The sequence below is a fragment of the Clinocottus analis genome, unplaced genomic scaffold (assembly GCF_023055335.1).
Source record: "Clinocottus analis isolate CAN_PGR_092001 unplaced genomic scaffold, fCliAna1.0.p SCAF_9, whole genome shotgun sequence".
Taxonomy (NCBI): domain Eukaryota; kingdom Metazoa; phylum Chordata; class Actinopteri; order Perciformes; family Cottidae; genus Clinocottus; species Clinocottus analis.
The window spans coordinates 8,599,697-8,612,954 of record NW_027176251.1 but is presented as its reverse complement, the minus strand read 5'-3'; the positions used below and the strand labels follow the sequence as shown (position 1 = coordinate 8,612,954).

Below are 13,258 nucleotides of genomic sequence, written 5' to 3'. Positions count from 1 at the left end.
GATGAATAGCGGTTAAATGAAGGATACTTAAAGTACCTTACTTTGAAAGGTTTTCTCAAGTGCAGTGCAAATGAACATCTTCTTCGCCACACCTGTTCCTACTTTTGGTCCCTCTCCTCTTCTCCCTTTTGTTCCGCCTCTTCCTTGCCCACTCTCTGTATTACTATATTAACGTCCATCTTTTGTCTCCCTCAGCTCGTTGTCAGGCGGTGCAGGCAGAGAATGTGACAGTCTTGGAGGGAGGTACAGCCGAAATCTCCTGCCGCCTGCAGAACTACGATGGATCAATCGTGGTTATCCAGAATCCCCGCCGACAGACACTCTTCTTTAACGGCACGCGAGGTGTGTGCACATTTGTCCCTGCTGACAAACTTAATCTATCCGTGTCTACGCATTTGCTCACAGTTTCATTTTGAAGCCAGCCCTTTAAACACATTAGCAATGACTCACAGACACTTGCACTTTACATTTTTCTTATTGCAAATGTCCTCGCTTTGCCTTTGAAGCGATTTCACATTAAAAAGTCAGATAACCCCAGAGTTAATTTAGATGATGCTTTACCATCTGCCCAACAATGTGACTGCTTTAACTGTTTTAAAACTAGAGTTCAAAGCTCTCTCCATAATCTACTTGTAACCCTTGTGATGAGATCAGAACTTATTACAGCTCCTAATTACAGCATGGCCTTGGCAATCATGATTTTTTAAGCCGCTCTATGGCAAATTACCATTGTAACCAATAATAAAAGCATATCCCACCGTGGGCAAACTACTTTTTTTAACTAATCAAGTGCAAAAGCCGCCACCTTGGCCAGATTTTCTGTTAGTGCTATAGGAAACATTTGATCAAAAGAACAATGATCAAGGATATAAAATACTGTCTTTGAAATTTGTGCGGGGGCAACTTAATTGGAGCAACATTTTTGAGTGATGTTTCGTGGTTTAAGCTTTAGGTAATCAATGCAATAAACTTTGAAGACGATAACTCAATCATTAGGCAATGGTGTAACATTATGGAAAATGGGTTTGTTTGAAAATATTTGGATAGTTTTGGTTGTTAAAGAGACCACTTCAACCAGCGGATGTTTTGGTTTTGGTTTTTAATTATTTATACCGCCTGTCAAACCAGCAAAGCCACCAGTAATTGGCACTGCAAAATTGGTCTGAATCGTCCTATTAAAAGCAAAAAAGGGCACTGCATTGTCAATAAACAGGTACAATGCAATAGCCATAAAAAAGTGACCAATTCACTAACAAATCAGCTGCCAATTGTAAGTAAACTGAGGCTGGGAACGGCACAGCTCTGCACACACATGCAGCTCCCATATTGCTAGCAATGATGTTCTTCCACACAGCAGTTTTTCCTAAATTATATCCCAAAACGCTGTTGAATTGATCCAGCATAGTAATTAGCGGAGACAGCTCAATCAGTTATACCAAATCCTCTGGATAGAGCACCTGCTCACCTATTCTCAGAGAAGCTTGGCACTTCGTAACAGTGTGTCTTTTATATCGACATCCCAAGATCTTGTTTCACTGGATGGTCAGCCCACTCCTCTCGCCGCTACAAATATAGTTTTGATTAGAACTGATTCTGAAAAGCATTGTTCCGCTGGTATATTTATGTGTCAGGTGATAATTTTCCCAGCAGGATTTAGACTCTCAGAGAGTGTGTTTCCTGAGCTGACTTCACTCAAGTTGCTCCTGCTGAATGGGTTCCAAAGTAGCTTATTAAATGCTCACTAAAAAACCCAATGCATGAAGTTTCCACGTTATTTTTTCTCAATCTGCTGCTGTTACCTGGGCCATATTTTTGAACTGTGATTCAAGAACAGTTTAATATGTAATTGAGTTAAACTGATAATGGCATCAGACGGCCAAAAGTTTAGTTCCAAATATTTCTGTTTATGTGTCTCATCGTTTTGAGCCTGTGATAAATACAGAACTACTCACCTTGCAAGTGTATAATTTTGGTTGAAAAAGTGTCAAAAATACCCTTTATACAATGTATATGGCAATGTTAGGACACTTAATTATTAATATTGCTACGTTGGATACATCCATGTATTAATGACAGTATTTGCAATAGATTAAAACCTCAAAGAAACAAACCCATCGTCGTCACATTTTTATTTTCATATTTTGGTTTAATAAAATACAACAATTTATAACAACATATTCTTATTCTGCATTAACTATACATACATTATACAAAACTATTAAATGAAATACTTAAGTAATAATTTCTTATTTCATTTGATATTTTTGATGAACCAATGGTGACTGTGCAGTGATGGTTTCTGGGTACTGTATACTGTATGTTTGTTGGTTTGTCCAATGTCAAGTCTCTATTTGATCATGTGACAGGATGCTACCTTATACGTGGTGGCTAGTTCATGCGGAAATCTGTTAAGGCAAGCTGGCACATCTGCCAGCCGAGCGAGTTGCTCCTTTACAAACAGTAAAGGGGCAGTAAGAAATGACGAGAGAAAAAAGAACAGGATAAGGTAGCAAAGCTCCCTAAATCAGATTAACTTGGCAGCCCACAGTGCGTGCTTCGTAGCCTGTAACGAGCGTGCACGAGGACCCGTCATAACTACCAGTATACTTGAACCAGTATTTTTAAACACAGGAAATAAATGCAAACTCAAACACAAACTGATGTATATTTGCTAACATATGCCGGGATATTTTTATACATGACAGTTTATGCTTGAACACATTTTCACATTTCACAGTGCTTGTAATTACATTGATTTAACAATCAAGACTTCCACGCTTCCCTCAGGAACCGTCTCTGTTAAAGTGGGAGTGGCTGGAGATGTTCTGTGCAGTACGCTGAGATCAAACTAAAATACTGACGACAAAAGAGATGCCTTCACTGTTCACTGATTCAACGTTCAAATACTTTTGTTCTACACCTCGATCACGGAGTGGCCTTAATTGGGTAGCTTGGGTTGTTGCTTTTGGAAAACTCACTTACAACTTCCCCCAAATTCTATCAGATCAGCCTGGCTGGTAAGTTCGATTAAGTATTTAAACAGAGTCCATGTCCCCCAAGACATGGACTCGCACTCCTCATGAAGTCTAATCAGAGTGGGGAGGAACACAGTGAGTGAAAGTTACAGTGAAAGAGAAAATGAGAGACTAGAGAACAGAGTGGCGGTGAATGAGACGACGGATGGAGGGCTAAGAAAGACACAGCAACAGACAGAATGAGGAGAGGGAGCGGCATGCGATGTAGAACGAGAGACAGCTCTGGGAAATGATCCAAAGGTTAGGCAAGGGATAAAGTATAGATAGCTTCCCGTAACTAATTTGGCTCCGGTAAGCACGGGAAGGCCTCATTGGGGACATTTTCTGGGAGCGTAAATTACATCTCACTCTGGCTCGCTCTACCTCCACGTTTACTCCATCACTCGCTGTAGGGCTCTTCCATGTCTGCCTATTGCCCATCTGCTGCTCAGATATCAGGCCGACAAACTAAAGCCTTTCCGTGCCGAGCCATTCCACACTAACAGCACAGATAGAGGCGCTGCTGTAAGTGCGGCGAATTAGGCCGCCTTGTTTTGCAAGTGAGCGACCAGCCAGTGTGTTTTATGTGATTGTAGGGACTGATAGCCATAATAGAGCGGTGGAAATGGAGCTGTCCTCCGCAGTGGTTCATATCTCTCTTTTTCTACCCCTTTTGCCAACTCTTCTCAGCATGCAAATGAGATAGGACAATAAAAGGTGAACTTGGACTTGAACAGAAGTCTGACATTTAGTTGCCATTTAGTGCAGAGAGGAAAAAAATAGATTTACCTATCTGTGGGGAATAGCTCACTGACGATGATCTCGCTGCCATCCGGTGGAGGGGAAATTTTGGGGGTGGGGTTGAGAGATTAGTGTGGTGCACTTCCAGGAACATTGGACTGACTCGATCGCTTCGGGCCACTCGCTCTCAGTCCCCAGTGGATTTCTGCGTCTATCTATACAATTTTTTTCCCGCCTGCCGCATTATGTAGCTATAAAAGACAATTTTCTCATTCTTTCTTGTTCTCTCTTGTCACACATGCCCACGCACGCATAGCCAATATCTATACCGTAGTGTCTTTGTTGTGATGAATTTTGCCGTGAGATGGCCGGTTGTTACATCGGGGATGTGTGTGTTGTTCTCTACGTGAGCCAAAGCCAACACAAAGGAGCGAAGAGCAGGACGGAATAAAATAGAGATGCAGAGTAACGGAGAGGTTTGGCAGCCAATTCCGATATACAAACTGAGAATGAGAATCTATGGACATTGAGCCACTGTCACCCAGGCTGTTGTTAGTATTATTTGTTATTATCAGCATTTTTTTCCCTCACCATTGATTTATATTCTTTTCTTGGGGAACAAAAGGAAAGTTGTTGGATGAACTCCTCTCTGCAATTTCTTCCCTTTCTTCTTTGTGCATTATGGCATTGGTGAGTGTAGCTCATTGGTCTGAAGATTGGCTGTACTCCTCTTTTTCAATGTTTGGTTCTTTGGGATTCATTGTACACTGTGTACAATGTGTACAATTGTAGTGTTTAACATGTCTCTCACTGACTCAAAGGGGCAGCGCTACTCAATCTAATAGCTTTCCTAAAATGATTTTTGATTGTGCAATAAGCTTTATTTGCATAGCAGTTTTTAAAAGAGTTACCAAGTGCTTCACAGCAAGTAAAACAATAATGATTAAAACCTAATCGGATAAACAATAAAAAATACCGGGCACCAATTAAAAATGTACTTACAAAGAAATAAAGTGAGCTGTTACAAAGAGAATAAATGAATATGTTTTAGTTTAGGATGGTCCAATCAGTGCTGGGGAAAATTAACAACACTCTCCCTCAAAGCTGGAAATGTGAGAACTAAGGCATCTGTTATGTTGTATCAATGTACAGCCTGGAGCTGCTCCATCGAGACTGACTTTGCAAACTCTCTCTGAACTTTTTATATCAAACTGAGCTTTAAATTTAGCAGCACTATCAATTCAAGAGCAGAAAATGGTCTTGAGTGCTGTCACAGCCACTATTTCTCCCATGTTTTGCAGTTGTTCCTCTGCAGCGCTGTCCAAAGGAGTGACATCACAAATTTGAGGGTGGCGAGGAAAAGAAATCTACTCTTGTTCTTGATAGAACTGATTGTTTGCTAATACAGAGCAAACTATATTGGAGCAAAGGAACCACTGATATTACAGCTGATGTCATACCCATCAATTAAAGAAGCCCTTGCTGCTCCAGTGCACGATGTATTTGCCAATTAGTTCTTGTGTAAAGGTCAATGTACAGTATTTTTAATGTACTGTATGTTTTATATATGGCAAATATATTAATAATGAACACAAAACACGGTGTTATTGATGCAAAGGGCCAGCAACCAGGCCCAGCCAATGTCATTGAAGTACAGAGAAACAGCGCGAGCACTCAACCGTGCAGCTTTGGACTTGTAGCTCAAATAACTTGAGTCCTTATCGCAAGAAGAGTGGAAGCAATTGCAGCAACTGTCAACTTCTTGGCCCGTAAGTGAGCCGAACTACAGGTCTGAACTGATATTACTTCCCTGTAGGTGGTGTAGATTTGCCTTAGCCGGCCACATGGATGTTTTTTCAAGCCATTTAGAATAGTCCAGTGTTTTTGGTCATTGACAGTTGTTGCTTGACTCTTTTTTTTCCCTCCCAATTATAGTTGGAAACAAGAGTCAAGCCAATTAGGAGGGTGCAGGTAAAATGTCAAAAAATGCCCGGAACCTTTGGCAATGTTGGAGCCAGTAACCAGCTTAAATAAAAGTGAAGTAAAAGACTGGAAGGATCTCTTTCTTATCACTCTCCGAGGGTGAGCGACCCGCTCTCTGAGCTAGGTTTTTAAAGCTGCAGTTTGTAGGATTTTGCGACATTTAGTGGTGACAGTGCAGATTGTAACCAACTAAAACCTAAACTGAAATGCTAGCCGTCGAGAAACGTAACTTGAGGACAATTTCAGGCCAAATAAAGAACTGTAACAGAATGTTAAATCGGTCTGATTATCTATGCTTGGCGTAAGAAAACAGCTCCCTTTGTCAAGAACCTGCGGCGTGCTAGATGGGATTGTGAGGGAGGTATAAACCTCTTCCCTGAGGTGCTCCACATCTGAAAACAAATTTAAAATAAAGCTAGCAAAAGCCTGCCAGTAAAATGTGTTAATATATGACATGTACTTTGTCAGTCTTAGTTTCTGCATGTGCCTGCTATATTTCAAACAAGAAAAGCACCATGACAAAAACAATTCGTAATGCTCTCTGTCGGTCCCTGAAGCGTTAGAAAATAAATGAATCAATTACACTGACCCAAGAGTAAAACAATCTGTTGTTTCTGTTTTCCCATTTTTTCCCCCCGTTATTTTTTATGAAAACAGCATGTTGCTTTTATTTGAGTTCCATCTCACTTCACAGGCAGATTGTGATTATGTTCAGTGACTGATGTACTCACCTTCCCTCTCCTTGTTCTTGCCTTTCTACCTGTCACTCACCCCCCCATGTTCACTCCCATCACACCTCTTCTTTTCCCTCCCACCTCGGCTTCCTCTCGCCTCCTCTCCAACAACCCCATCCCATGCTGCGACACCTCCTCGCCCACCTGCATCTCACTTCTACACTCTTCCCATCATCTTTGTCCACCCCCAGCCCTGAAGGACGACCGTTTCCAGATGGTGCTCTTCTCGCCACGGCTGGTGCGCATCGAGTTGACCAACGTCAGTGTGTCTGATGAGGGCGGCTACTTCTGCCAGCTCTACACGGACGCCACGCACCACCAGGTGGCGACGCTCTCTGTGTCGGTGCCTCCGGAGACGCCCACGGTGGAGGTGAAACAGGAGGCCGTGGAGGGCGGCGAGGTGGAGCTCACCTGTATGTCGCCACGCAGCAAGCCGGCTGCCACCCTGCGCTGGATTCGTAACGGTCGTGAGCTACCAGGTACCCGGACAGGGACTAATGGACAGTTAAATGATTATGAGAGATAAATGAGGGAACTAATAGGGGAATATGGGCCAGGTGAAGTGAAATGGGTGGATAAATTATCCCAAATTGAGTGCTGAATGAAAGAAGGATGAATAGATGGGTGATTGATGGATAAATAGAGGGAATGACAGATGGATAGGTTGATGGGAGCAGGTTAAGATGGATGGATGGAGAAAATTAAGGTTTTGGCTGCGGGGCTGCCAAAATCTCTCCTCTCTTGTTTCCATGATTTTTATCAAATGTTCTTTGCAATATTTATAGGAGACGATCTAGTTTCGAATGATCAAACACACTTTTTGAGATGTGAATCCTGTTAACTTTTCTTTCTCCGTTCCTTTGAGGAGGAGTCATAAGTTCACAGAGCAAGTACTTTTACATGTGTGTCAATCTTTGTGTTGAGAAGGACGACATCAGCACCAAGTATTAGGAAGATTTCAGTGCTTTTCTGTCTTCAATGCATCCACTTGTCAAACTCTTTCTCTATAAAAACAGACACACATCTCTCTATGTACTGAATAAATATATATATATATATATCCCTCTCTGTGCTCTTGAAAATGATATTTAAAATATGTTTTACTTGCACATAGCTGACAAGTACTCCATTACATAAAATGTTTTTCTTTCTTTTCCACTTTAACATACAGACACTTTAATTCGCCATCATCTAACTCTCCTCACTTCTTTGCTTCTGATAAATCTATGAGACATCCTTCAGTCGAGTACCTTGCTCTACCCTTCTTTCTAACTCTGTCTGTCTTGGCTTCTCTCAATTAAAGGAGCACTTCACTCAATAATACATCTGAGACCAATCTTTCGCTTGCCTTCAGTCTGTTTGACCAACGAGAAAAGATTTTTTTGCACCCCGCCGTTAAATCACCACTTATGTATAATATGTTTTGATTTTAATTCCTCATTCCTCAAAAACCTTGTACAGTTGACTGAGCACGAACAAGAAAAAATACTTACTTAGACTAATTTATGCAAACATCTCTGACTCAGACTTACGGCTATTTTTTTTCTTCTATTATTCAATTCATCTCAGATTATTAATAAATACAGACAATTGTGTTTAAAAGTACAAGTTGCTGCCAAATGTGTTGCATTATTCATCAATTCACTCACCGCGCTCAAATAACTCACACAGACCAGATGAAATAGTGTGAGATAATCGGGCGTCAACAGTTTTTGAGACATGCATGAGCAATGTTTTAAAGTCGTCTCCTTTACTTTCTATTTTTGTCTGACGCTCAACGTCTCTTTCATCCAGTCTCTTCCCTTGTTCTGTCAGAACACGCCTGTCAGCGTCATTCTGCCTCTGCCCTCTCTGTCCTTCCCCTCTGCTCCTTCTCTTTCTTCTCATCTCATCTCCCTTTCTTTTTCCCTTCAATTTTTACTGGTGACAAAGACATGAAGCTCCTCAGCTTCGTTATCGGTTGCAAAGAGCTTTCGTAGTCAAAGAGACCGAGAGGCCACACTTTCTTTATTCTCGCCGCATCTTTTTTTGGTCTTCCTCTCTTCTCTGCCTCTTCTCTTCCATCTTTTCTTCACCTCTTTCCTCCCTCCTGCTCTCCTCTTATGTCCTCTTTTCCTAACTTCTCTTTTCGTTTCATTTCTGGATTTCTCCCCTCCCCCTGTTTACGCTCCTCTTTTCCCCCTTCTCTCCATTTCCTCATTTCATCCCATTTCCCCTCGCTCCTCTCTCTGTTGGCCCTGAGTTAAATGAACTGTGGCACTAAAGGTTGGAGGCAGATCCCAACAGATATGGGCAAGCACTCTTTAATTAAGACACTATCTTCCCTCTGCTGCCCTATTCCTGCTCATCTGCACCCACCGCCGTCCTCTCTCACGCTTCGATTGGGCTGCTCTCATTTACTCGCCGGTAATAATTGAAAACTCAGCACGATATAAGTGATATTGTTGTGTTTAGCCTAGACAAGAACAAAGTCCAAATATGTGACCGTGTCACCCGTCTGTTCATCCTCCCTCGTTCTGTCTCCCCTCCGCCTCTATTCTCGCATCTTTACCACACACTGCATCTAGCATGACTCTCTTATCGCCCTCTTTCATGTCTGGACTTGTCTCGCCGCAGCCCTCCTCGCCCTCCTCGCCCTCCCTACCCTCCTCGCCCTCACCCCCTCTCAATCATGCCTGTTTTGCTGCCTCTCTTTCTCTTCCTCCCTCTTCCTCTCTGTCTATGCGTCCCTCTCCTTTGACTTTCTTCTCTCACCCTGGTCCTTTGACGCTCCCTTCTCGCCACGTCTGGCTCAGTTAAAATCTCAATTCGGTTATGCATATCCTCTCTTTTATCCCACATCTCTCTTTCTCTCTCTCTCTCTCTCCCCCACATATCTCTCTCTCTTTCTTTCACTCAGGCTCACACACAAATTATTCAGTTGATTTGCCATACGCAAACAAACGGTTCTGCTGCTTATAATTGCCATGAAATATAGATGGAAATTGCTTTCTCTTTCACTTTCTTATGCTGTCTTCCTCCACTCATCCTCCTCTCAACGGGTACCTGGTGTTGCTGAAAAAAGCTCATTCAATAGTCACTAACTTGTTCGTCCTTTCAGTCTGCTCACTTCTTTGATCCACATCTGTGGTCTCCTCTAAATGTCTCCTCTATTCCTTCCCCATCTCTCTCCCTCTCCCAGCATAGGTGTGATGTCTCAGCGGGGTAAAAGGAAGAAGGGGCATGTGCCTTGACCACCCATCTATCTTTCCTGTATCATCTCATCCCCTCTTTCTTTCTCTCCCTCTCTCTCTCTCTCTCTCCAGGTGTGGTATCTCAGCAGGACAACGCAAAGACTTTCAGCGTGTCCAGCACCATCCGGATCTCGGTAGAAAGGAAAGACAACGGGGCGGCGCTGAGCTGCGAGGCATTCCACCCGGCACTCGGCGGGCAGAAGAAGATTCGACACTACCGCTTGGATGTGAATTGTAAGTCTCTCCTTCAGGCAAAGTGTGTTTGTGTGTGTGTGTGTGTGTGTGTGTGTGTGTGTGTGTGTGTGTGTGTACATTACATCAAAGCACTTTCTACCCATCTTGAAAACAACTGAAGTAACAAAATGTTCATTGCCAATTTTTTTTTTTACTTAAATGCCAGCAATATTTTTTTCTTGTGAAGCAGCCTCATTTTAAATGGTGGCTTTCTAATATTAGATAAAAGCTCATTTATACACAGTTCATGGTTTTAACAGGGATATTCAAAGATGCCCTGTATGAGACCTGCTCTCATTAAAACCTAATACCTTCTAAACTTGTCAAGCAGAGAGCTGCAGTATCAGGCCTGCGGCCAGGCTCGAGTCCCGTCTTGTGGTTTAAGCAGCTAACCAACATGAGCTTAGAGAACCCGGGTCACAATACTCGCCGAGGTGCAATGATCCCAGGACTGTTGTGGGATGGATTGATGTATTTTTGCAGAAATTGGTATGCTGTGAAATCTCCATTTGAGGCAGGCAAAAGCAAACAGTGAAAATACTGAGAGATTTAAATGTATAATTGGCTTAAGTCTAATATTCACTCAGGGCAACAAGTTCAGACAGAACCATGTTTTTATTTTAAGCTGATTTCACAATATTTTCTGAAATCTGTCGACGGTTAAGAGGGATTAATCTTGAAAATGTCAGACAGCTCTAATCTATATCCTTGGATGAAGTTTATCGTTGAATATATTAGTGTAAAATGTTAATTCATTGTGTTTTTTTCTCTGCCATCAAACATGTTGAGTTTAATTCTATTACTTTAGTTGAAACCTTTCTGTCTTTTTTTATGTGAGGGCAAACAAAAATTTCTTACAATTCAGTAATAATTTATATTTAATTATGATACTCATTGTTTTTATGTTCATGTTTGCAAATCCTTTTTTTGAAGCTTAGAGAACTAATTAACACATCAATTGAGAGGCATCAAATTGCGATTTTCCGTTGATCCATCAGTGCTATTTATTTTCAATGAAAGTTGGAGCTAAAAGAACACATAATAATAACCTTCTCCATCAACGTCACTCTGATGCTATTAGACAAGTTAACAAATTAATCAAATCAAATTAAGTTAACAATTAATCCATTTGTTCTCTGCTCATATTAGTTTTCCTGGCAGTATAATGTGATTCTCATCCCGTATTTCATCAACAATTTTAGATAGTCAAACATCCCACAGGCACATATAAATATTTACAGTCAGTGATATTATTTATACGTAGCAAGTACATCTGCTTCGGTCTTTGAGGACAATTAATTTGCCACATACAGCCTTCACTAATGTTTGTTGATGGATCACAATGATTCATATTCAACAGTGAGCTGGTGCTTCCTCGGGGCCAGAGAACTGGTAATAATGACCAACTGTCGGCCTGGATTTGGCTTCCCATCGCTCCGTTACTGAAGCCAGTGCAGTACAGCATCTGCTGGAGCGGTGGGTTGCTGATGATAACAGGTGTCTCAACTGTGGGATTGTCGGCTGGTTGCCTTGGAAACAGCTGTTAAAGACCCTTCCTTTTGACACTTTTGCACTTTCCTCTTGTTCCTCCTTTTTGTTCCCTCGCCGTCTCTCTCTCTCATTCCTTAATTATTTTTTCTTCTTCTGCTCTCTCTGATTGTCGCTCCATTTTGATCCCTTTGGTCCATTTTGTTTTCTCTTGTGTATATATTGTTTTTTTATCTCTCACATGCACACTCATTTATCTCTTTCTCTCTCCCCGCAGTTGCACCAACAGTCAGAATTGTTCCTCCCTCTGGCATTTTGCGAGAGGGCGACTCGCTCAGCCTCACCTGCTCCGTGTCTGGAAACCCTCTGTAAGTGTGTGTGTGTGTGTGTGTGTGTGTGTGTGTGTGTGTGTGTGTGTGTGTGTGTGTGTGTGTGTGTGTGTGTGTGTGTGTGTGTGTGTGTGTGTGTGTGTGTGTGTGTGTGTGTGTGTGCAGAATTCTACATTGTTTTGTGTTGGTGTGATAAGATGGTGGTACCCAACACATGCTCACCTACAGACAAAAACAAGTTTATCCTGCACTGCACATGAGCTTTCATTGGTGCTGTGTGTGTGTGTGTGTGTGTGTGTGTGTGTGTGTGTGTGTGTGTGTGTGTGTGTGTGTGTTCAAGGTGTTCTCTTGGCAGCTCTTCCTATGAAAAGCAATGCACTGTATGTAATTCATTTGTATCTCACAAAACCAATTTGTATGTAACAAAGGAAATATAAATTACGACAAACTTTACTTTGGAAGGAGGTTGGGGTCGGGTTATAAAAAAAAAAAAAAGATGACATAAAAAACTGTTTGCAAAGTGCTTTCACGGAGGAGACTACTGTCAAAATGGATTTATTTGTCATGTAAGTAATGCAACTTAGTATTTTTAAGATGAGGGTTGACTAATTTTTCACTTAACTTCCATACTTAAGTAACACAACTGACCACTTGCTTATTTTAAGCCAAACGTTGACTTATTTGTCACGTCACGTTGGTACTTATCTAACGTTAGGTCATTGTGACCTGAACCATTATCTCACGGTTACAGGAGGTATGATGAGTTTTTGCGGTTTGAAAAGGACATTAAATCCTAGATGCATTCAGCTTCACCTTCAACAAGAAATGAAAAAGGCACATTACCCAGTTGGCACAAAACGCTGCTCGTGAGGCTTTTTTTTGGGTATGTCACAGCAGTGTGTTGATGCTTTTTCTCTCATTCCTCTGAATTCCTGACAAAATAATCAAAAAGTATAAAAGGTTTGTCTCAACAAAGCGCCTGTGCGTGAAAAGCTGCAACGAGTTCTGACAAATCGGCTTAAGGACACACTGAAAGCGTTTGATTGACGGCAACAATCGGAGGTTGCCAAGTTCAACTACAATTCTTACAAACACTCCATTTTTGCTCAATGATAATGTGGGATAGCAAGTATTCACGTTAAAACAGTTTTGGGATATTGTTTTGAGCTGCTTTGAGAATGATATTTAGGTTGTAACCTCATCCAACTGCTGGTCACTGTATTGATTTATTTGTATATTTCAGTATCCTGCACTATTGGTATGGTACACAGCCCGCGTGGGCTTACAGGACGCTGACTAGACAACAACAGCCACATGACGAAATAATAGAAAGAAACAGAGAAAATACAATTCCCATCCCATAAAACTCTAATTTTGAAGGATCCAGTGTTCTGTGTCTTAGTTTAGTTTGCAAGTAGCAGCTTCACCGACAGATACTAGTCTACAGGGCTTTACTTTCCTTCTGGCAATCTGTTTGGGGGTTCAACTGTTTACTTGCTTTG

The 13,258-nt window shown here is 41.7% G+C and overlaps 1 protein-coding gene across 3 annotated transcripts in view; it reads left to right on the top strand.

Moving 5' to 3' along the window:
• Positions 1–13,258, top strand: part of cadm4 (cell adhesion molecule 4) — a 142,895-nt gene that overhangs the window by 111,414 nt on the left and 18,223 nt on the right. For all 3 annotated transcript variants that reach the window (XM_068569389.1, XM_068569388.1, XM_068569390.1), the window contains exons 2-5: positions 196–342; positions 6,664–6,951; positions 9,778–9,939; positions 11,705–11,795. In XM_068569389.1, coding sequence (XP_068425490.1) covers positions 196–342; positions 6,664–6,951; positions 9,778–9,939; positions 11,705–11,795 — 688 coding nt within the window. The remainder of the gene's footprint in view (positions 1–195; positions 343–6,663; positions 6,952–9,777; positions 9,940–11,704; positions 11,796–13,258) is intronic.